This window comes from Haliaeetus albicilla, chromosome 22, assembly GCF_947461875.1.
Source record: "Haliaeetus albicilla chromosome 22, bHalAlb1.1, whole genome shotgun sequence".
Classification (NCBI taxonomy): Eukaryota; Metazoa; Chordata; class Aves; order Accipitriformes; family Accipitridae; genus Haliaeetus; species Haliaeetus albicilla.
The window spans coordinates 8745274-8767183 of record NC_091504.1 but is presented as its reverse complement, the minus strand read 5'-3'; the positions used below and the strand labels follow the sequence as shown (position 1 = coordinate 8767183).

Below are 21910 nucleotides of genomic sequence, written 5' to 3'. Positions count from 1 at the left end.
ATACTTCTCAGAGCACATTTTAGCACATATTAGGGGAGGAGACAACGGAGTAAGTTGCCTAGTAAGTGTTCACACAGCTCATACAACTAATTAATGGATTAAGGAAAAAAATTTTATTTAATTAGGATTTTAAAATTCCTGTGTAAATTGGGGATGTGTTTCTGAGAAATATTGATGAGACTGTGTTTGCAAGTTAAAGTTCCACTTGCTTACCTCTGATGCTAGTTGTGTGTATCAATTGCAACAGTCATTGGCAGCTCTTCCTTTGTAGGTGCTGTATCCTGAAATGGGTGGCCCTCTTTTGATAAAAATCCCTTTGCTGCCACTTTAAAAATCTGGTGAATATACTGGTATCTTGTTCAAGTTTTGGAGCCTTAAAAGTGCCACGGCTTGTGCCATATCATGTTCTATTAAATGCAGAAAGAAGCTTCTTTCCCTTAAGCACACTAAATATAAGTGGTTGGTTTTTCAAAGACAGCATGGCATCATAACCACAAAGAACAAATATGGAACTAGCTTACACCAGACAGCTGTCTTCCTTTCAGCATGGGAACTGTGGTTTTTTAATTTCTCAGGTAGTAGGTATTTGCATTTGAACTTCGTCATGATTTGTTCCTAATTTGCTGCTCTCTGCCTAACGCTGTTGAACTCTGCCTTGGCATTCTGCTCCTCTTCATCTGGCTAATGTGCATGTAATGTGTGTTATCTTTGTGTCAAATGGTTTGTTATGGAGAAAATTGAAACAAACAATAGCTATCTCTAGGAGATATGTCAGACTATAAAATAAAAAAAGCATATAAGTGGCTGAAGTTTGTACTGTTTTGTCAGAACTACCTGTCCTTAGTGAGAACTTTGACAGCTAGTTTCCTGCGCACTCTCAGATGTGTGAATGCTGCAGTTTGACAGTCTGGGAGTGGTTACGCCACAAGAGCACAAATGAAATTTCCTGTTCTGTGGTTTCTAAACTTTGCATTTTATACCCATTGCGACTTTTACTAGTGGATAAATTGCTGAATCCAGAGTTATGCCATCTGATTATGGAAAAGATGGTGATTCAGCCACCTTGCACAGAGAGCTTTCAGCTGCTTAGCTAGTGACACAGCTGACTAGTCTGACACTTAGATTGCATTATGCTCTGAATATCTGTTAGTATATGTTAATGCCTAATTTTCCAACCTGATCTCACCTAAAAAAAGAGCATGACTTCTTGCATCAGAGCCCAGCTGCTTTGAGAAAGGAGGTTTTTAAAACAATCAAACCAAACCCCCTCGAAATCCCCAAACTTTGGCATTGTGTCACCAGGAATGATTGCATGCTCAGGTGGCTCTGTGCTAATTTTGCAACTTGGCATTATTCTTAGGTGATCAATGAGGAAGGTCTTCTGTGCTCTGTACCAGCTTCATAGCTCTGAGAGGCGAAAAGATGTCTTTCAGTGACATGCATTTAGTGTTACAGTACAAGTGGAAAAAGTGCTGGCTTTGTTTCAGAGGACAAGGGCCTGAATTCTTTTGCCAACAGTGTAGGGAAAGAGGATAGCAGAACAAATAGCCTCAGGGGAGGCCCCCTTTTCAGGTAGACAGCAGTAATTCTGCCCTGTTTCATCTGTTCCTCATTCACTGCCCAAAAAGCAGCACCAGACAGGCTACTGAGGAGCAGCTTAAGCAACTTGGCCCTTGGTGCCTCCTGTTCATGTACATCTGCTATTATTCCTGGCAAGCCACTCCTACCTTTCCTGTTTTGAACTCTTGGGCAGCTTCTGTTGCTAACAGTTCTCCCTTTCCCTTTCAGAGGTAGAGGAATATCAGGTATTACCAAAGTTCTTTCCTTGCAGGTACCTTTTTACCTGAAATTACATTATATTCTTAAGCCCAGGGTCTGCTTGGTGTTTCCTCAACAAAGCCGTAAAGCTGTGCTGCAGGCTCTTTGCAGTGGCCCACTTTAAACTGTCATCTGTTTTACATATCTCCTTTGCTGAAAGGGCTGTGGGCACAGCAATCTCTGCAGAACTTTTTATCAAACTCTTGCTCTGTCTTCTTCATGGTCATAGGTACGAAGACGCCTTGGTTCTATTGCTGACAGAGGTGTTGAATCGAATCCAGTTCAGGTATAACCAGGCACAGCTGGAGGAGCTGGATGACGAGACACTGGATGATGATGTAAGGAGCAGTGTTAAACAAGGACAGCTGCAGGTCCAGATATTAACTCTTGCACTGGTAACACTGGGAATGTCTTTCCCAGAGCTTGTACTTCAGAGTACAAGCTAGACAGCTGCTTCTTCATTCAGTGTGGGGTTTGAGGTTTAAAGCAGTATGAAATGCTTTTGACAAAAATGGACTTAAAGTCACACTGAAAAGATATGACTTTTTTTTAACTTGGTTCTTATGGGGGAAAAAATATAGATGCTTATGTTTTGATTATCAGAGGCATCAGGTGTCCATGTGTGGTTGCTTTGGAATGTAAATGCTGAAATATCTCTGAGACAAAAGCTTTAAGCTGTATATGTTATTGGTGCTTTCGTTTAAGCTTATTTCTCCTAAGGTGGTATTGGTAAACATCATCTCAATACTGATTAATGTAAAAATGGAGTAAGTGGCCAAAATGGATGAGGCCAGAGCACTGGAAGGGCAGGTTGTTCTGCATAATGGATGCTTGTTATCTGAGCAGTAACTGTGCTTTAGGAGTGAATGTTTGTGCCTTAACACTCCAGGGAAGCATATGCACACACGCTCAAAGCATGGGTTGGTAAAATTATCCTCCATCAGATGTCTAGCAGCATATGAGAATCATAAGAGCAGTATCTCTTCGGTATCTGGGTGTCTGCAAAAGCCAAGCTCTGGAAAGGAGCTAGCTAGTCCCAAACATCAATTAAGACCTACTAGTCTACAAAAAGCCATCTGTTTCCCTCTGGAAGTGCTGTGCTTACCTTAGTGTTTCTTCCCATAGCAGCAGACCGAGTGGCAGCGGTACTTGCGCCAGAGCTTGGAAGTGGTTGCAAAAGTCATGGAGCTCTTGCCAACTCATGCCTTCTCCACACTAGTAAGTAGTTATCCAGACCAAAAGTGCAATGTGAAATGAGCACCAACTGCTGGAGTTTGTTGCAAGCTGTTTGAAAGAGGCCACAGTGCCAAAAAAGTAGGGAGATTTGGTTTTGGATGCAAAACCTTGGCAAGGGGAGACCAGAAATTGAAGGAAAAAAAAACTTGGGTTTTTTTGGCTTTGCCAGATTTCGTGGTGTGTTTTGAAGAGAGTACTTTAGTGAGCATCCAAGTCCTACTTGCTGGACACTAAACTCTTTAGAAATTCCCATCTCTCAAAGTGTAAATATTTGGCAGCAATCAATCCTTCATTGCTGTTTATCTTGGCCTTTATATTAGGAGGCAGTGCTGTGAATTGGGCAGACGAGAGCGTTGTTACTGGGGTTTTAAGGAGAGTGAAATCTTTGTTTAAATGAAAGGCTACATATAAATGCTGAAGAGAGAGCCTCGGACAATTGGGAATTATATCTGATAAACATGGATAAGTGCTTCTCTCCAGCTAGTGCCAGTGCTGTTGCTAGAATCGGCGGTATAAAAGTTGTCTGGGTTTGTAGCATTATAATGGTTTTTGAGGAGGAGATCTCGAGGCTGTAAGCCAGTGGAGTCCAAAATTCAGAGTAGTTAGTGCCTTCTTGCTGAGTGAGAAGAAAGGCAAGTAATCGTAGTGGGATCTCAAAGCAAGTCTGTTAATTCTGCTGGAGACACTGCAGACCTGGACCTCTGAACCATATTCCCAAGAAGCAGAGAAGATTAAGCTGCTGCAGAGGCAGAAGATGCCTGACCTGAACTGCTTTTTTAATTTTTATTTTTATTTAAAAAACATTCTGGCTGAGCTAAGCACTAGAAGCCTATTACCAGAAACTCTGAAGTAGTGAACAAAATAGTCCTTATACAAAAGTAGAAGTTGCTCTGCAGCGTGGTGGCACAGCATGAGTCAGCAAGAGGCAAACAAATGGAGCAGCTGTTTCAGTGAGCACAGTGAGCATATGGGTCATATGGTGAAGAGCATGTGGCTTCCTTAAGGTAACACATTAACATGAGGAAGACTATCTGTTTGGGTTTTTTTAAATAGTTCTCCTGCAGTTATACAAAGACATTCAACTGTTAATTAGGCACGGCATGTTAGAAACTTGATAGTGAGTGCTTTCTTGAGCCCTGCATTAGTTCATTTTTGTTTACTGGATAATCTGGGAGATGCTCAAGCAGTTTCACGTGCTTTTCACAGTAGTCTGCAGTGCTGTTGAACGCAGTGGCTAGTCTATCAGTAGCAAATAATTAAAACAGTGTACAGCAGCTGCCATTACTGTGTCCCATGGTGGACAATGAAAGGCTGCAGTTCCTTCTGCTGATGGATGAGTGAACTTTGATAAAACCAACCACCTTAAATGTGGTGACTTTTGCCAATAGAAATTAAGTAGAACTATGCCAGACTGAAAGTGTTGGAAAATACTCTGTCTGATGGGATGCCTACAAGGAAAAGGTTAGTGTGCAATTTTGTCCTGTATGTGTACAAATGCATTCAGGTACAGCACAAATAATTTCTTAATACAGATCACTGAAGTACCTTGGCTGGCTGAAAGCTGCTTAGAAGGCTTCCTAGTCTGTGTGCACAATACGCTCCTCCATGGTAGCGTAACCTGTTGCTCAGCTGAAGTATCACCAGAATCAGGCATGTTTGCTGTCAGTCCTGAATGATGGAGTTAGGCTAATGCTTTGTTCCCAGACCAGGATGCATGACAACTGTGGTGTTTGCTCCCTTGGCTGTTTTCCCCATGGGGCTTCAGCTCACCGGCAAAGCACTGCAGTACTTCCCTTCTGTACTCTGTTACAGAGGCACTGAACTCAAATTCTTTGAATAATATTTTGGTTAGCTGCATTTTGAGACACTGGTACTTATGGGTGAGGTGGATGCCATGCAGGCTTCCTGCGCTCCAGGCTCTGCCTTTCCTCTGCTCTGTTTGGTCCGGGTTATACATCCATCTGTATATTCAGAGGTGGCATGCTGTGCCATCACTTATACTTGTCAGACCATTATCTTACTAGGCTGATTGCTGGTATTTGTGGGAAAGGGGAGCTACGACACCAGAGTGGTGACCTTTGTTGTTTTCATGACAGCTGTCAAGACGTGAGAAGCTGTGGCATGCAGGATCAGCCCAGAACAAGCAACTTGCCTTTTCTCCAAATGTCTTTTTGAAGGTGCTAGGGAGAAAGAAGAAAACTGTGCTCTAACAGAGCAATCAGTAGTAGGCTGTTAACTGTCTGCCAAGCCCCAAAATCATGCTTGTTTCTTGTCTCTTCTAGTTTCCAGTTCTGCAGGATAACTTGGAAGTGTATCTGGGACTCCAGCAGTTTGTGGTCACTTCAGGAACAGGTAACAACCACCACCCAGCACTGCCGTCCTCACTCTTTGAATAGCTGATTGCAAAACCACTCTAGACCTGCTTTGGTGTTGCTGCTTCCGTATTCTCTTGAGGATCTGAATACTTGTGGTGTCTAATGGCTCAGTAGTTAAACTCCAATAGCAGACAAAAATCTGATAATGTGATTTATTTTTTTTATTGGGATGGTTCTTCCCTTGTTCTAGTACTTGAAATGAAGATACTGTATGTGTTAAGAACAGGTATGCAGCATCAAATACTACACTAACATGGATGGATAATGGTTACTTTTTTCCTCCCACTAAAATTTATTTCAAGAAAAGGTTGCACTCCTGTTTGCTTTGGGCTCAAATCTGGTGTGAAGTTGTCCACTATAGGAGCATTTTTATTTAGGCTTGAATTAAAACCATTGTGAATCAATGAGAAGATGAAATATTTAGGATGTAGTAGCAGTTTCTGAAGCCTTATCCAGCTGGCGTTTCGGGAGCCTTCATGTATAAAGTAGTTTACAAAGATACCAGTGCTCTCAACTGAATATGCATGAGCGTAGCTTTGTTGCTCCTTGCTGAGAAATAAGGAAAGTAGTAGTAGTGAGATCTGTATGGGGGAAGGTTGTGGCTAAGGTTATATTCAAGTTTTTTGGTATGACCAGTACAGGAATCTGTTAGATATTCAATACTGCTATACATGGCAGAATGGTGATTGTTGTGTAGACAGTTCAGGAAAAAAGTACTTCCAATTTTAGGATCATTTCAGACCTAGGATATGCAATGTATAAGTTTTTAATGCTGTAGCAACAATCTGTATTAGAAGCTATTATGTGGGCTGGCTGTTTAGCTGACAGATCAGAAGTAGCTCAGATGCAGCTGGGAATTCAGAACTGGATGATAGTATGCTGGTGCCAGTGGTACAAAATGGCAAGCTTGTTGCTGAAAACTTAATCCGAGATTAAATACAGGCAGTGGAAAGAAAAACAGATTTTCTTTGAAATGTGGTGTTGCAGGACGTGTTTGCTTTTTTAGTAAAAGGTCTGGAGTGCTTGGAGACCCAGGTATATGCAGCCAAGTGGTAGGACAATTACATAGGTGGTAAGACTGGCAGATCTACTTATCAATATGTTTCTTATAGCTGAGAAATAAGAAAGTGAATAACCATGCTTCACATCAGAAGCAAATACACTCTTGTTCCAAATATGCTGCTGCTGGAATGCTAATTGCACTCTAGCCAGCAGAGGGAGTCCGGGTAGTGACCTTCTCCACAGAGCTGGGATTGCATTTTAATGTCAATGGATAACCAAAAAGGCTCCTTTTTACATAGTTATTAGTACCAATTAGAAGAAAAGAAATGTGTAAAAGGATGAAACAGTTGGTAACATCCATTTCAGCCTTTAAAGAGGAATATGAAGTGTGGCAGCTGGAAGAGTTGAACTTGTCTTACTCAGTTTGAGTATTTCAGTCACTTGGAGATTTGAACTATGACCCACTGCCAAGCTAATTTAAGAAGAATGCTTGTAATGTAATTAGAATAAACTTTGCATTTCCTGTAGCTTTGTAATTAGGTTTCCTGTCCCAAAGAGCTGTATTTATTAGTCACAAGGTTATGTGTGTTTTTCTGGCACAAGGTTTTTAAAGTATGAGTTTTCAGATTGCTAGGCTCATAGTGGCTGTTAGCACAAGTGATTATTTACACTTTAGTCTGTTGGCTTCATTGCTAATGAACCATAACGTCATTTCAGGTCACAGGCTGAACATCACGGCAGAGAATGACTGCCGCCGTTTGCACTGCTCCTTGAGGGACCTGAGCTCCTTGCTGCAGGCTGTTGGTCGTTTAGCAGAATACTTCATTGGTGATGTGTTTGCTGCCAGGTTCAATGATGCTCTTACAGTGGTGGAGAGGTAGGTATGGGAGGGGGAGTTTGCTGTCTCTTCACCAGTACAAGGAGCAATTGTCACCACTGCGGTGAGTTTGAAAACCAAGGTTTCTTTCTGCCTCCCCTTGTTCTGATTAAATTGAGATACGAAGAACTCAATGGCCAGTTACATTTAATTCATCAGCGCTAAGTTTCCCAGATAGCTTTCTAAATACTTAACCAAAGAAATAACTAAATAGGAGGGATTAAGTAAAATCAGTCACTTAGAAAGTTTGAGGTACCTGTTTTCTAGCATCTGCATTTGTGATGCAATGAAATGAGATGTAGAGTTTGATTACTTCAAAGTTGTATCTCGAAGTTAAATCACCAAAATCTTTGACCTGTGAAAACTGAAAGGCAGATGTCATTAGGTTCTTCCCCTCCAAGAAACTTAATTAGCATATAGTTGCAAATTACAGAATTTCAGGGCTTTACACAGCTGCCTTGGTTCTGTTTTTTCATTCCCGGACAGGAACATCATACTTGTTCCATCTTATCACAAACAGTGAAATAGGCTCTAAATTATTTTCAACTAAATGGTCTAAATCTTGTCTATGTATTAACTAAATGTTGACACAGAGTTGTGAAGAGCTGCATTCAGATGAGATGTTCAAGCGGATTTGTACATGTGTATATCCATGTTACAGTCCCTTTACACTACCACATATGTATTCACTTCCAGGTTGGTAAAAGTTACGCTATATGGATCCCAGATTAAACTGTACAACATCGAAACTGCAGTACCATCTGTATTGAAACCTGACCTTATCGATGTGTGAGTATGAGATAGACACTGCAAATGATTGTATCCAAATTTGGTACCTACATGGGGTGGGTGAGGCATTAGATCTCCTTGGTCTGGCGTTCTAACCGCTTGCTTGGCAAATGTTCTGAAAAACGCATCTCTCCAGTGATTGCTAGCTAACCAGGAAAGCACCTTCTTTTAACTGATGAAGGTCAAGGCTGCTGCCAAGTATTTTGGACCATTGTTTCTTTAAATTCATGTACTCGGGTTATTTAAAGAAAAATATATTCATGATGAGAAGTAAAAATGCCCATTATTATTAGCTCTAAAAGCAAGCTGTTATTCTGCCCTGTACTAATGGCTGTAAAAGCTTAGTTCTTCTGCAGTGTAATTAAATGATGATGTAAGCGTTACAATAGTGGTATTCTAAGAAATGGATTCACTGTCAGTATGTAGTTCCAGTTTATGGATTTTTTTGCTACCAAAGTCAGATCTATGGCTCAGGTAAAAGATGTTTTTCCTAGTATAGGGTTTCAAGTCCTTTGCTTCAAAGACAAACATATGCCTTCCAGCTCTGCGAGCCATTTCTGAAACAAATGAATGACTTCGATCCAGAAGTTGACATTAAGTGTAAAATCTTGATGCTGCTAGTAATAGAACACCACTCTGACAGCCTTTTAGAGACCTTTCATTCCTAAGGCTGTGTAGTACAAACCTGTTTCCTGCCAGCTGGTGTTTTGTGAGCAAAATTTAAGGTTGTCCTTTTGAGCACGTTAAGTACTTGTTCTAGTTTGCAATTGCATGTATAGCAGCTCCTTGAAAACCCCCACTTGACTCCATCATATAGTTACCTGGATTTCTCCTAATAATCCCAAGTTACTAGCACTGAGTTTTGTGCAGATGATGTTCTTCTAATGGTCTCTTTCCTTTTCTGGTTTAAAATAATTTGGGAGTTTTTTTCCATGATCCGTTAGTGAGCAGTTTTCATCCTTTTCTCTGTCCAATGTCCCTGAAGAAACCTATGATCCATTTTCTAATGCTAGCCTAACAAAGGTACATTGTCAGACATTTGGAGGACACCTGTCTGCGTGGTCGCAAAGAAATCAAATATCTTAATGTGGTGCTGTGCCAAAAATTATAAAGTATGGTTGTGGTCAACCTACTAGTTGATTATGATTTGACCTGTAGCAATTTATACCTTTGGCTTAATGCTGTTGCTCAGTGGGTGAGTCCAGTTACAGCACACTTTTAAATACGCCTTGAATGTACAGGGTCCAGGACAAAAAAAAATAGTAGTAAACAATTTTTAAAGAAAAAGCTGCCAGCTTTAAGAATACCAATATTCTTTCCCAGTATGCTGTCAAAACTACCCACTATGCTCAGGACTTGTGCCCTTCTGCAGCTGTCCTGCTTGTGTACCTTTTATCCCACATATGTATCTTACCCTTGCTCTGCTCCTCCACAGCCACGCTCAGTCCCTGGCAGCGCTGCAAGCCTATGCGCACTGGCTTGCACAGTTCTACAGCGAAGTTCACCGGCAGAACCCGGAGCAGTTCATCTCTCTGGTCTCTACCACGCTGGAGGCTATCACACCTCTCATCAGCTCTAAGGTACCTTTCTCAGTGCTGGGCTGAGGCTAGGCTTCCACCTAAAGCAGGAGACCCTCACATGGCAGTGCTGTTGTCTTCAGGTGTTTAACAGTCTGCTCTGGACCACACTGTGGCTCCTGATGTGAAACAGTCCGAGAGCTGGATGTCCATCTTCCAGAGCCACAGCAAATGTCCCATGTAGGATGAGACCAAGAGCAATTCTAAATAGCACTGTAGGTCAAGCTACTATGAGAGTAAGCAACTTACAGGCATACAAACTCAGTCTAATGATTTTACAGTTTGAAAGCGGGGAAATCTCTCTTCCACAGTATTAAGGGAACTGACCTGTGCTCTGATTGGCAAATAAATACTATAAACTGTCTTGCTTGCAGAAAACTGGTAATGGCAGCTCACTGTGCTGTCTGCTGCCAGTGTTGCATCATATGGTTCTGTGTGGTGGTGTTACTGGGCAGCCTGACCACCCTCTCTTTCAGGTGCAGGAGAAGCTACTGCTGTCTGCATGCCACCTGCTAGTTTCTTTAGCCACCACAGTGCGACCAGTGTTCTTGATCAGCATCCCAGCAGTACAGAAGGTGTTCAACAGGATCACAGACACTTCTGCTCAGCGGCTTCCTGATAAGGTGATTTGTCTCAAACATAAAGAATGTACATTGGATGTTCTTGGGAAGGTGTACCTCATTTCTTATTGCAGTGAGGTATAACCTCATTAAAAAAAAAAAAGTGGGGGCAGGGGCAGCAGTTATCTCTGTGCTGTGGATATCCAGGAATCACAGTGATACAGTTTGTCAGTAATGATCTATTTCAGGCAACAGCATAAGGAAAAAACACAGTTGCACCTCTTAGATCTTATTCCTTTCTCACTTGCTGACACAGTCCCTGATTCTGCATCATCTTTATAGTACAGGCATGTTGATTCTAACATACAGAAAGTTTTCTGTGAAACTTGTTAGCATTCCACATACCTCACTCCAAGTTAGTATTTCTATTACAGAAGTACTGAAAAGCCACAGTGAAGGCTGGGATATTGTTGTATTGTGTGCTGGCATGGAGGCATAAAGTGTTGTACAAGTGTAAGTGTGCAAACCAGACAAGGAGTAATGAAAGTGGTATCATCTTTGGTTTATGAATATGAAGAACAGGGACTTACCATTGCAGGGAAGGGCTGACAGAGCTGGGAGCTGATTCCAGCCCTTAAGTCATGGAGCTTTGCTTCTCTCTTACCTTGCAGAGCTACTAGTTTTCACTTGGGCTTACCTTCTGCTATCGAACTCTTTCCTCAAACTGAGCACTGCTGATGTTTTGGACAGACGTAAAATGTCACTTCACTCTAGGGTTGTGCTCTAGCGAAAACTGAACTGCAAACATGGTAAAACTTCGTCTCTTTGCTTAATGTCTCATTGCTTCTAGGCCCAGGTGTTGGTGTGCAGAGCACTGTCGAATGTATTGTTGCTGCCCTGGCCAAATCTTCCAGAGAGTGAACAGCAGTGGGCAGTTCGCTCCACCAACCATGCCAGCCTAATCTCTGCCCTCACAAGAGAATACCGCCAATTAAAATCCAATGCCATCTTGCCACAGAGGAAAGTGCAGCTGGAGGACAGTAAGTACCGAGTTTCTTGGTGCGTGCTGTCTTCTGACAGCTGCAGTGCAAACTGCTAATAGGTGTCATCAAGCTGATTTTCCAATAATTATTTTGGCTGAGAAACTGTATTTAGCATATGGGGAGGACAGGAAAGGAGCAATTTGTATTTTCTTTCTTTTTTTAGAAATCCTTCTTCTGTGGGTGTGTAAAGGGCACTCTCACCCCAGGTTGCCTGTAAGCTCTTCCATCAAAGTACTGTCTTCCTCAGTCGTGCAGGGAAGGTGGGATCAAGTTTGTGATAAAACTTTGAATAGCAGTGATTGCATTAGGAATACTTGACAGCCTAATGCTGGGACACTATAGTATTAGAAACATTGCCTGGAGGCAGCATTAATGAAGATTATGATTATAAATACTTAAGGGGGAAAATAAGAATTTTTTTCTGGACTTGAGGAGTACTGTAGAGGGTTTATATATGTAGGAGAGCCCTGAACTGAGGGGGTCCAGGGACCTTGGGAATTTTTTGTGTATGTTTTGGGACTGCTTTTGGTGGGCTGGGGCTGGGTGGGTGTCTTTTTTTTTTTTTTTTTTTGAGCATTGCTTTAAAAAGTAGGCAGTGTCACAGCTTCTGACTAACCTGACAATGATGGTCAGCTGTGCACAGGGAGGGAGCATGGGAGAGGGTGGTTTGCTCCTCATGAGAAGAATATCAGCAGACTGCTCACATGGGTAGAACTGAGCCAGTTAAGTTTTCTCAGCATTTGAGTTAGCTTATACAGGGATTGTGTATTGCTCCAGTTGTTGCTTTCAGAAATAGAAATCTGCAGTGTATTTTGCTGTCATAATGTCCTGCTTTCTTCTTGGCTAGTGTTTCTTTAGTATTAGCATATTGTGAATAATATTGTTTACAGCTCTCCTCAGCATTTGCACCTGAGTAGTTGAGCAGTGGGTGCATCTGTAGGGCAGTAAACCTGTATAATTTAAGAAAGTGAGTGACCTAATTGAACCTGTTTAGATGTTTAAAACATGAACACCAACTTGGGAATGTTTTTGACTCCAACCTGGGTTTGGTGTATATGCTGCCTTGTAGGTTGTAGTTACTGTGTGCGAACTTGACTTCTCTTCATTTCTTGCCTCTGAGTAGTTTTGACACATGCAGGAAGTATCATCTCTCTTATTTTGCAGCCAAAGTGATCATCCATCAGACACTCAGCGTTTTAGAAGATATTGTAGAAAGTATCTCTGGAGAATCTACCAAGTCTCGACAGATCTGTTATCAGTCGCTGCAAGAATCCGTGCAGGTCTCACTAGCCCTCTTCCCAGCTTTCATTCATCAGTCAGGTATAACCATAGGACAGGCTTTAATGCTGTGAGTAGCTTTATGACCTACTGGTAATATCCAAAGTCCATCAGCATAGCATCATGGTGGTGTTCATGTGAAGTGTGTGGACTTGGTGTGCCTGAAGTGTAATGTGAGTCTGTACTTCTGGGCGGGCTGGGCTGAATCAGAACAGGAAAGTGAGATCTCCTCTGCTGTCTAGGATACAGGCATGAAGGTTTGTCACACTTCCAGAAGATGGAGATGCCCTGTGCTGTGTTCAGCAGTGAAACAAAATGGAGCTGATCCTAAGCACAAATAATAAAAAAAAAGCTTTAAAATACCCTGTCTGGCTATGTTTGCCATTTACATTCTCTCCAAAAGCTTGAAGAGGAGTAGATCTCATCAGATGAGGTCAAATGATGTGGGGTTTTTTTCCCCCTATAAAGGAAAGGCTCCTCAGATGTAACCAGGACTGTTGCTTGGCAATCTTCTGGCTAGTGACTTAGATTTTGTATCGCATCAGGGTAGCTCAAATGCCTAGGACTACAGCAGCTTCTCTCATGAAGAGCAAGGCATTCAAGGAAAACTTTTGGAGTTTGGTGGGATTTTTCTCGGCGAAGCAGGCATGGGGGAGGCAAAACAAAGTTGAAATGCAGAGAGGATCCAAGATGGCAAGCTGACGCTGTGACTGCAGTGAACTGTTGTCTTCAGAACAGGCTAGCAGCCTCATGCAGTTGCTATTTATTGGCTATAAAAGGCTGTATGAAGGAGTTGAGCAGCTTCAGCTTACTGTGGTTATTCAATAAAGCATGTTGGGACTGATGAAGAATTAGCTGCAGTGCTGATTAGCTAACTGCATAACCACAGGCTGAAGATGTGACTTCTGAAGTTAGAAGGGTCTTTTCAGTTCCTGCCAAAAAAAAAAAAGTTGGATTCTGTTTCCTAAGCCACCCCAAGCTGTGTAGCTGTTTTGGATTTCCTTGTATTTCCTGTTAACCCTGTACAAGCAGTGAGCAACTGGAGATCAGCCCAGACCATTGCCAGAGCTTTCTCCAAGCACTCTGTGTAGGCCAACCAGACTAAGGGTCTTGCTGATAGTATCGTTTTGTTCTGAGTTGCTTGATGCTGCCTGTACTTGTCATCCCTGGCAGTTTTCAGAAATGGATGAACAGTTTTTAAGCCCTATAGTACCGGCTGTTGGTTTCAGTTTCTAATGGCAACCCTGCTGCTAAATTTCCAAGAGTAAATGAGGTTCCCTGTACAGGAGGAGCAAATCTTACATATAAGACTTATTGATGCACTTGAATGTTGCCTTAACATGTTCTTTTTGCTTTCCTGTTCTTATCTTAGATGTGACAGATGAGATGCTGAGCTTCTTCCTCACTCTGTTTCAAGGACTGAGGGTGCAGATGGGAGTGCCTTTCACTGAGCAGATCATACAGACCTTCCTAAATATGTTCACCAGGTATTGTCCCATGTTCGTCACTTCTTTCTTATCCCTCAGGATGATTTATCTCAGTAAGCTGCTCACTCAATAGGTCTCTGCCCCTAAAGAGTGTAGTGTTTCCAGACTTTTGTCATGTCCCAGGACTAAATCTGAGGAAAATGCTTCCAAGTCTGAAGTGACCCAGCCCATGCACATCAATCATACATGCCATCATGCAATTTCAGTTCTCCCACAGACTTTCTGGAAGTGTGTGATATTGAACTGGACTCTCGCATTGCCTATTAGCTCCTACCCAAGATCTGAGGGTCCCCCAACTATCACTCAAGCTTTTGTTGGGGAGGGGGGGGTCTGTAAATCCTCAGTCAAAACCCAGCTCCCTTTGGCTTAATGTACTTGGCCTGTATTAATTGAGCAAGTTCAGAGGCACTACCTGCTTTCCTGTAAATTAAGTAAGCATGCAGATCACTGGGAAGGTTCCTGTGCAATGACTGTTTTTTGTCATAGGGAGCAGTTGGCAGAGAGCATCCTCCATGAGGGCAGCACTGGCTGTCGGGTGGTGGAGAAGTTTCTGAAAATACTGCAAGTGGTGGTACAAGAGCCGGGCCAAGTATTCAAGCCTTTTCTACCCAGCGTCATCTCACTGTGCATGGAGCAGGTCTACCCTATCATTGCAGAGGTAGGGCTGTTCTCGCACGAGGTGTAGGAAGGGGGAGATAGGAAGGAAGGCATTGCCGGGGTTGTGGGAGCAATTAAGCTTTTTGCTTTCCAAGAGCTGTAAATGTCAGTCCCTGTGCAGGGAAAACTGGGTGACTAGTCAGTGGGAATTGGAAGCAGTGTGGGTGGAGGATTTTGTCAGGAATTGTCAAGAGAGGCTAAAATTACGGATGTGCTCAAAGCAGGAGGTAAAACTCAAAACTCGGTGATGTGTTCTTAGCATGATCCAACAGCTGCTGAGTTCGATGCCTTCCTTAGGAGGAAATGCTTTGATGCTCTGGTACCTTGGCTGTGAAGTACTGCCCTGGGTGGCCACCTGACAGGGTGCTGCTAGCAGTGGGATCCAGGGGCTGAGTGGGATTCCAGCACAGGAACCTGCTTTGAGTTGTTTGTTCTCTTTTCCTCCTAGCGCTCATCTCCTGATGTGAAAGCAGAGTTATTTGAGCTGCTTTTCCGGGTCCTCCACCACAATTGGCGGTACTTCTTCAAATCTAGTGTATTGGCTAGTGTCCAAAGAGGAGTAGCAGAAGAGCAGATGGAGAACGAAGCACAGTTCAGTGCCATTATGCAGGTAACTCAAGCTATTCCCACAGTTGTCCAGAACCCTTTCTGCAATGGAGCATACGCTACTTGTGGCAGTGCATTAAACATGTAGGTGATGGGGGCTAGACCATGTCCTGAGTGAGGTCTTGCCTTCAGGAACTGCTGAAAATCAAAGTACTTGCAGAGTGGTCTTGCTGATGTGCTCACAAGGCACAGTGCCTCACTGCGCAGGGAAGCCAGCAGTGAGGAAGGAATGTTAATTTCTTTCCATGCCTCATCCTGCATCTGGACCTAAAAATACATTACTGATGCTGACCCATTTACTTCTGTTACAAGTCTTGTGGTTAGCACTAGGACAGTGCAGGAAAGTTGGTTTTTGTTTTTTTCTGGGTTTTTTTGTTGTTGTTGGTTTTGTTTTGGTTTTTTTTCTCCTGAGACCAAGAAGTCTTTTGGTTTAAATGGACTTGTTCTATGCTGTACCATTGGATCTGGTAGAGAAGGGTCAGTGGGGTAATATCCAATGGGCTTTTTGGCCTGTGGAATAGAGAAGGCATAGGCAGTGTGCCAGCACATACACAGAGCCAGCACCTATTTCTCAGGTTGGGGAATTTGAATTTTTAAGAATAACAGACTGTATTCCATATGTTACTTAGGTCAGAGCTGGCCAAATGAGTTCCTGTCCAGTTCCTAGATATAAGAACTGTCCCCAAAACAGGTAGTGCAACTTAAAGTAAAATCAGAAAAAAATCACCCTCCTAATCTGCTGTCAGAGTACCTGGTGTGAGGCCCTTCACCTCCATCCCATGTCAGTGTAAACAGAAGTGTGCTTGCACCATGCTCTGCAACCTCAGAGTAGGGCCTGCTCCTCCGAGAGCAGTGAATGCCGGAGTGGAGAGCTATGTGCTTAGACTTCAGGTGGGAGGACTCTTTGCGGAGCTGCCCCATCATGGAGTGCTTCTGGAGACTGGCTCCCTTCTGATACATGAGTGAAGAAGGAGCTCTTGCACTGATATAAACTGTATTGGTGTTTCTCTCTGGCCTTTGCTTACCTTGGCATCTTTTGATGTGAATGAGGCCCAAGCTGGTCCCTATACAGGGCTGTCCAAGCATCTCTCTTTCACCTGTAGCGGTGTAACACTTCCAAACTCACCTGAGTGCCTTGTTTTGGAAGATATTTTCATGGTAATGTCAGTATTAACTTCAGGCTGGTTGGCAATACTGAACTACTTGTTTTACTACTTGGCTCCTGTTGTTTTCATACAAAACTCTTATTTAATGTTCTGTAAATGTTCTCCACACTTCTCCACACAGCCAGTGTTTTGTGTTGAGAATATTAATAGTTTTTGTGCTGGCTTTTACCAGAGATCTGAGTCCAGAACTGGCTCAGTCTTGAAGGGACTTGGGCCATTTTTGTCCATTTAACAGTAAATGGCTGGTCTGGAGGAATGAACTCTTCTGTTTGTGATGCCTTGAAGCAGGAACTGGTAAAATTCTGCTGCCTGTCTCTGTACAGAGCTTACCTTATCTGCCTATATCACCTGTACAGTGTGTCAGAGGCATTCAGGGTGTAAAAGATGTCTTATCACAGTCTGTGCAGGCCTACCAGACTAGTTCAGCAGGATCCAGCAAATTTTGTTCCTAAACTCTTTACTGCTTCTGTAATGCCCAGGTTAGCCTCCCAGCTCCCATCTCTAACTTCTTTCTAGTTTAGTGCAGTAACATGCATCTGCCGGTCACCTTGGTCTTTTGACTTGGATTGAGAACAAAACCTGTGTGCGTGTTCTGGTTTTGTTCATGCTTACTGTGCTGCCTTAGGTAGCACCCACGAGAAACAGCCAAATCCTTCACGAGCAAACTGGCTGCCAAGGGAGCTGTGCTCAGCATCTGTGTTCCTCTTCAGTGCAACCTTGGCCCACCTGTTCCTAACAGACCCAGCTTAGCAACTGTTCTGCAAAGATACGACCATGTTTCCACTAAAATGTCTTCATTCCTGTTGGTCTGGCAGCAGCACAGTTGACTTAAACAACTGCCTGTCTTGTTACTTTGCTGCACTGAGAAGCAGCAGAGGCTCCCAGGGGTTTGTTCTGGTGTCAGGGTGAAAATGATGTTGTTCTGCCTGACAGGTCTGATATTCATTATAATGTCAGTCCTCTTCCTTCAATTCTCCTTTGTTTGTAGGCATTTGGCCAGTCCTTCCTGCAACCTGACATTCACCTGTTCAAGCAGAATCTCTTCTACTTGGAGACACTGAACACCAAGCAGAAGCTGTACCACAAGGTGGGTCTCAGTTGACCAGTGTACATTCTGTGTGTGGTAACAGGCAGGTGCTGTTCTGAGACTTGTTTTAAACCACTCGGAAACTGAAGGTCAGGTTTTGGGGGCTTTTATGCCACAGCCTTTGGTTGGTTGCTGTGATCCCGATGGATATGTTGCTGGTCAGACTGACATGGTGGAGTCCCTCCAGCATTCTCATCTGGGTCAGCAGCGGGGTATCTAGAATTTGCAGTCAAGTCACTGCCAGGTGGTTGTCTCCATTGCTGTCATGTAGGACCCATCCTCCAGACTGTCTAATTTAAACCTATTAGCTGCTGTCATGAAGGATTAAAGTTGGAATCCAGGGTCTTGCCCTTCTGGTTAGCATGTGAAAGCAGGGCTTTCAGGTTCACATCTGTGGTCACAACTGAAGGACAGCCCATCATGTTAACAGCTGCCTGTTGTGGACTTCCAGGCAGCTAGCCAGATTCCCTGGCTTTCAGGAACACTGTGCAGGGTTAAACTGGCTGGAGTTTGAATGGGACTCAATGCTGTTTGCTTAAATGCCAATGCTTAAAACTTGGGTCAGATGCATGAGGTAAGTGTGGCCAAATTCCCTGTTGACTTTAAAGCTGATATTAATCTAGCTTTCTGTAGTCATTTGTGATCTTGGCTTGGAAAATTACCTCTGTGCTCACAAGAGCTTTGGAAGACTTCTAACTGTGTGCTTCTCTCACTATGCAGAAGATCTTCCGCACAACCATGCTGTTCCAGTTTGTGAATGTGCTACTTCAGGTGCTTGTCCACAAGTCGCATGACCTGTTGCAGGAGGAGATCGGCATTGCCACCTACAATATGGCCTCAGTGGACTTTGATGGCTTCTACTCAGCCTTTCTCCCCGAGTTCCTGGCCAGTTGTGATGGTGTGGACTCGAACCAGAAAAATGTGCTGGGAAGGAATTTCAAAATGGACAGGGTAAGAAGGGGAAACACTGCAGCAGAGTGCCAGTATTCCCAGGATGTGCAGAGTTTTTCTTCTAGAACACACTTGCAGGCAGCTGTGAGCTTCTCAGGGCAGTGTTATGACGTAGTACCTTTTATTCCAAATGCTTCCATACTCAGCAATGCCTAGCCAAGGATTTTTCACTGTAGGTAGCAGAACTGCCATCTCATCTCTCAGACTGCTGAATGCTGTGAGAGCTAGGGAATATGTTTCCTGGAGGAAGTTTTTTCATAGGGGTAGACTGACATTTTTTTGAGTGGGACGCTCAGATCCTTGCCAAAATCTCGCTCTAGCTGCTGGCCAGATGTTTGAGGGTTACAGTGAAGACAACAGCAGAGTAGCTGCAATCGCTCACAATTCTTTCAAACCCCTCATACGCATGTGAAGCAAATGGGGGGTCTATAACCTCCCTATGGAACATCATGGCAGTGCAGCAGGCTGTGACTTCCATCTGCTGAAGCTTGCTTGTCTGTTGAGTGCTTCCTCTCCTGTGGGAGATGGAGTTTTGAGACCAAGGGTGAGCGTAGGAAAGGAGCCTTGAGAGAATCACTGGACTCCAGATGGCAATTGCTCTTCAGGAAGGTTAGCCCTTGTTATGGGGTACGTGGCACCCAGGAGCCTTGGCGGGAATGCAGTGAGCAGTTGCTGCTGCAGATGGCCACGTCATGACCATTCGTGTAGTGCCTGACTGCACTACGAGAAGCCGGTGCCGTGAACAGAGCCCACACCTCTGCAGTCAGCTCTCTGCATGGAGCAGCTCTGGAGCCATCTCTGCTCCCTGTACGTGGGCTGCAGAAACTCGGGTTTCCTGGGCTCAGACTCTGGAGGAAGGAGTCTGTTGTTCTCCTGTGAGAAAATACACATGGGTGTTTGGCCCTGTCGGTTCATTTCTGTTCTCTGCTGTAAGACAGTGCTTGTAGGTGTCATTCTGTTTGCAGTACAATGTGTTGTTTGATCTTTTCCAGGATCTGCCATCGTTTACCCAGAATGTGCACAGACTGGTGAATGACCTGCGTTACTACAGACTCTGCAATGACAGTTTGCCCCCTGGAACTGTGAAACTATAGTTACTGCACTGGACTCGTGTTTTGATCACTGTAGGGAACGGATCCATGTTTTGTTTTGCCACCACCTTCTCTCCTCCCTGGTTTTGTCAGGACTGCAGGACACAGTGTCTTGCACATGGGCACATCTTCTTGGATTCACGCACCACGCTTCGTTTTTTCTCTCCCAACCCAAAGGCCCGCAGCTGGAGTCAGCACTGTCTGCAGGATGTGTCTTAACGCCCAACCACAGGGCATCTCAACTGTACAGAAAGTCCTCTTGCTGGGGTTTTGTCCTACTAACGTAGCACTTTGTTGCGTCCAGAGATTTCTGTGGAGTTGTCTTGAGAGATCATGTACGTATTGAACGTGAGGCAGAAGCGCCAAAGACTACTTCAGACATTCGTACCTTCGTGTCATTCCACCTTCCTGCCCCTGCCCAGCTCTTGGAGGAGGAGTCTCGTGATGTTGGGACTGTTTTGGCACTTCTGTCACTCCCTTTGTTTTTAAATTGCCTTGAAAACCTCCCTGCTGTTTGTGGGGATTAGAGACTTTTTGGTTTTTTTAAAAGTTTTCTCATCATTCCATTGTGATACTAAAACAACATGCTTAATGGAAATAAAGTGCTTACTTTGTTGTTTTAAATAACTTGTAACTTGTTTTAGTTTCCTTGTAGGCCTGTCTGTCACCAAGCCATTCTACTAGATGAAAATGCATTTTGTGATGCAGGCAGCCATCTGCAGCCTTTCCCCATGATCAGGCAAGAGGACCAGCAGCAGGTGCCTGCATTGCCCGTACCATGCCCTGAGTGCAGAAATGCCCTGTGCAGGCTGCCAGCAAGTCCAACAGCTCCTGAAAGGTGCCGTACTGAACTGGTGTGGAGCTGTGTTGCCTTCCTTCTGCACTCTCCCCTCGTTGTGTTTACCACCTGTGTTCCCTGATGTTTTCTGTTACCATTGTGGTGATCTGTTTATTCCCTCCAGCAGACTGTTGTCTGAATTGATTAAGAGCTGCCTGCAGGAAGAAATGTCTTAATGTTCACGGTGTTGCATCATCAGAGACCTGGGCTTGAAGGCTCAGAATGACCTGATAGTGGCATCTGAGCACAAGGTTAAAATTCCAGTCCCCAGTCAGACAGGACCAGATTTTGTGGGGCTTGTGCTCATGCAGCTGGGAAGGATTTATTTTTTTCCCCCCTGAAGTCTCTAGTCAGGTAGCTAGTATAGAGCATTTCATCAGTCTGAATTCTCTGTGGTTACAAGGGCAGCTGCAGTAAGGGCTGCATGGTGGGAACAGCATCTGTCATTGTGAAGTGAGCAAGCCTGGAGGAGCTCTTCTCCCCTAAATGTTTGTAGATGTGGACAGCTGGGAGGTATCAAAGGTGAGTTAGAGTGTAGGAGCACTTGCTCCACAATTCCTTTAGTTACAGTTTTGTGAAAAACAGCCTGTGATACAGCCTGTGATGTGCATGTTTGCTGTTTGGAGATAATGTATGCTGTTTGGATAACCTGTGTACAGACAGAGCCTTGCATCCAGGCTGTCCAAATTGGGCCCAGTTTGACGTTTGGGCTTCATACCCTGCAATGAGGGTATGAAGCTTGAGTTGGAAGTTGCACGTGAACCAGAGTCATGCCTCACCAGGTACAGTCCTTGCAACTGTGGGCTGTGAACCTGGGTGTTTGAAGACCAGTGTGAAAGTGGGTGATGATCTGTCCCCAGACTGCAGAGCTCTGACCTTCCCTGTGAGTTGGAAGGCACTGAGCTCCCTGCCAGCCAGAACCTGAACAGTGTCACTGTCTGCACTTAAAGAAACTTTGAGTCCTTGCGTTTCCTGGTGGTAATTAGGTGTATGAAAATGTGATGCAGGGTCCAAACCTGTCCACAGAGCCTCCCCTTCTTCCTGAGCTGCCACCCTGGTCACTCACAGCAGTTCTGCCCTGCTCCAAGCTGCAGTGGGGGATGGTGGTAGCTGTCTGCTGCCACCTTCACCAAGCACCCTGGCTGTGGCTTCCTTCAGAGATGGGCTAAGGGGATTTCATCTGCTACTGGCACAGCTCCCCTCCCGGCATGGCTCTCTGGGCTGGTGGTGCTTCTGTTTCTTGCAAAACTGTTTGGTTGACAGAGGGTGAAAGTACATGTTCTTCCCTCTATCAAGGGCAGCAGCTGGAAGGTGGCCAAAGCCCAGGCTGCAGCCTGCCACCCCTTGCACTAAAAGCTGTTTCTCCTTTGCCAGCCATCACCTGAAGTGCAGGGTTGGCTGCAGCACCGCAGCCCTCTGGATGAGCCAGGCAGCTTGCTGGATAAATACCGAAGGGCACCTGGTTTGTGTGT

The 21910-nt window shown here is 44.2% G+C and overlaps 1 protein-coding gene across 2 annotated transcripts in view; it reads left to right on the top strand.

Annotated features, from left to right (window-relative positions):
- XPO6 (exportin 6) overlaps positions 1-20227 on the top strand; it is a 55755-nt gene extending 35528 nt beyond the window's left edge. The window contains exons 10-24 of one of the 2 annotated variants that reach the window (XM_069809656.1): positions 2048-2156; positions 2947-3036; positions 5337-5406; positions 7149-7308; positions 8005-8097; positions 9533-9677; positions 10151-10297; positions 11085-11274; positions 12442-12597; positions 13928-14042; positions 14529-14700; positions 15148-15309; positions 17460-17558; positions 18279-18509; positions 19502-20227. In XM_069809656.1, coding sequence (XP_069665757.1) covers positions 2048-2156; positions 2947-3036; positions 5337-5406; positions 7149-7308; positions 8005-8097; positions 9533-9677; positions 10151-10297; positions 11085-11274; positions 12442-12597; positions 13928-14042; positions 14529-14700; positions 15148-15309; positions 17460-17558; positions 18279-18509; positions 19502-19603 — 2041 coding nt within the window. In that variant the 3' untranslated portion in view covers positions 19604-20227. Of the gene's footprint in view, positions 1-2047; positions 2157-2943; positions 3037-5336; positions 5407-7148; positions 7309-8004; positions 8098-9532; positions 9678-10150; positions 10298-11084; positions 11275-12441; positions 12598-13927; positions 14043-14528; positions 14701-15147; positions 15310-17459; positions 17559-18278; positions 18510-19501 lie in introns of both variants that reach the window. The other variant, XM_069809655.1, reaches the window with a different exon arrangement.
- The last annotated feature ends 1683 nt before the right edge of the window (positions 20228-21910 follow it).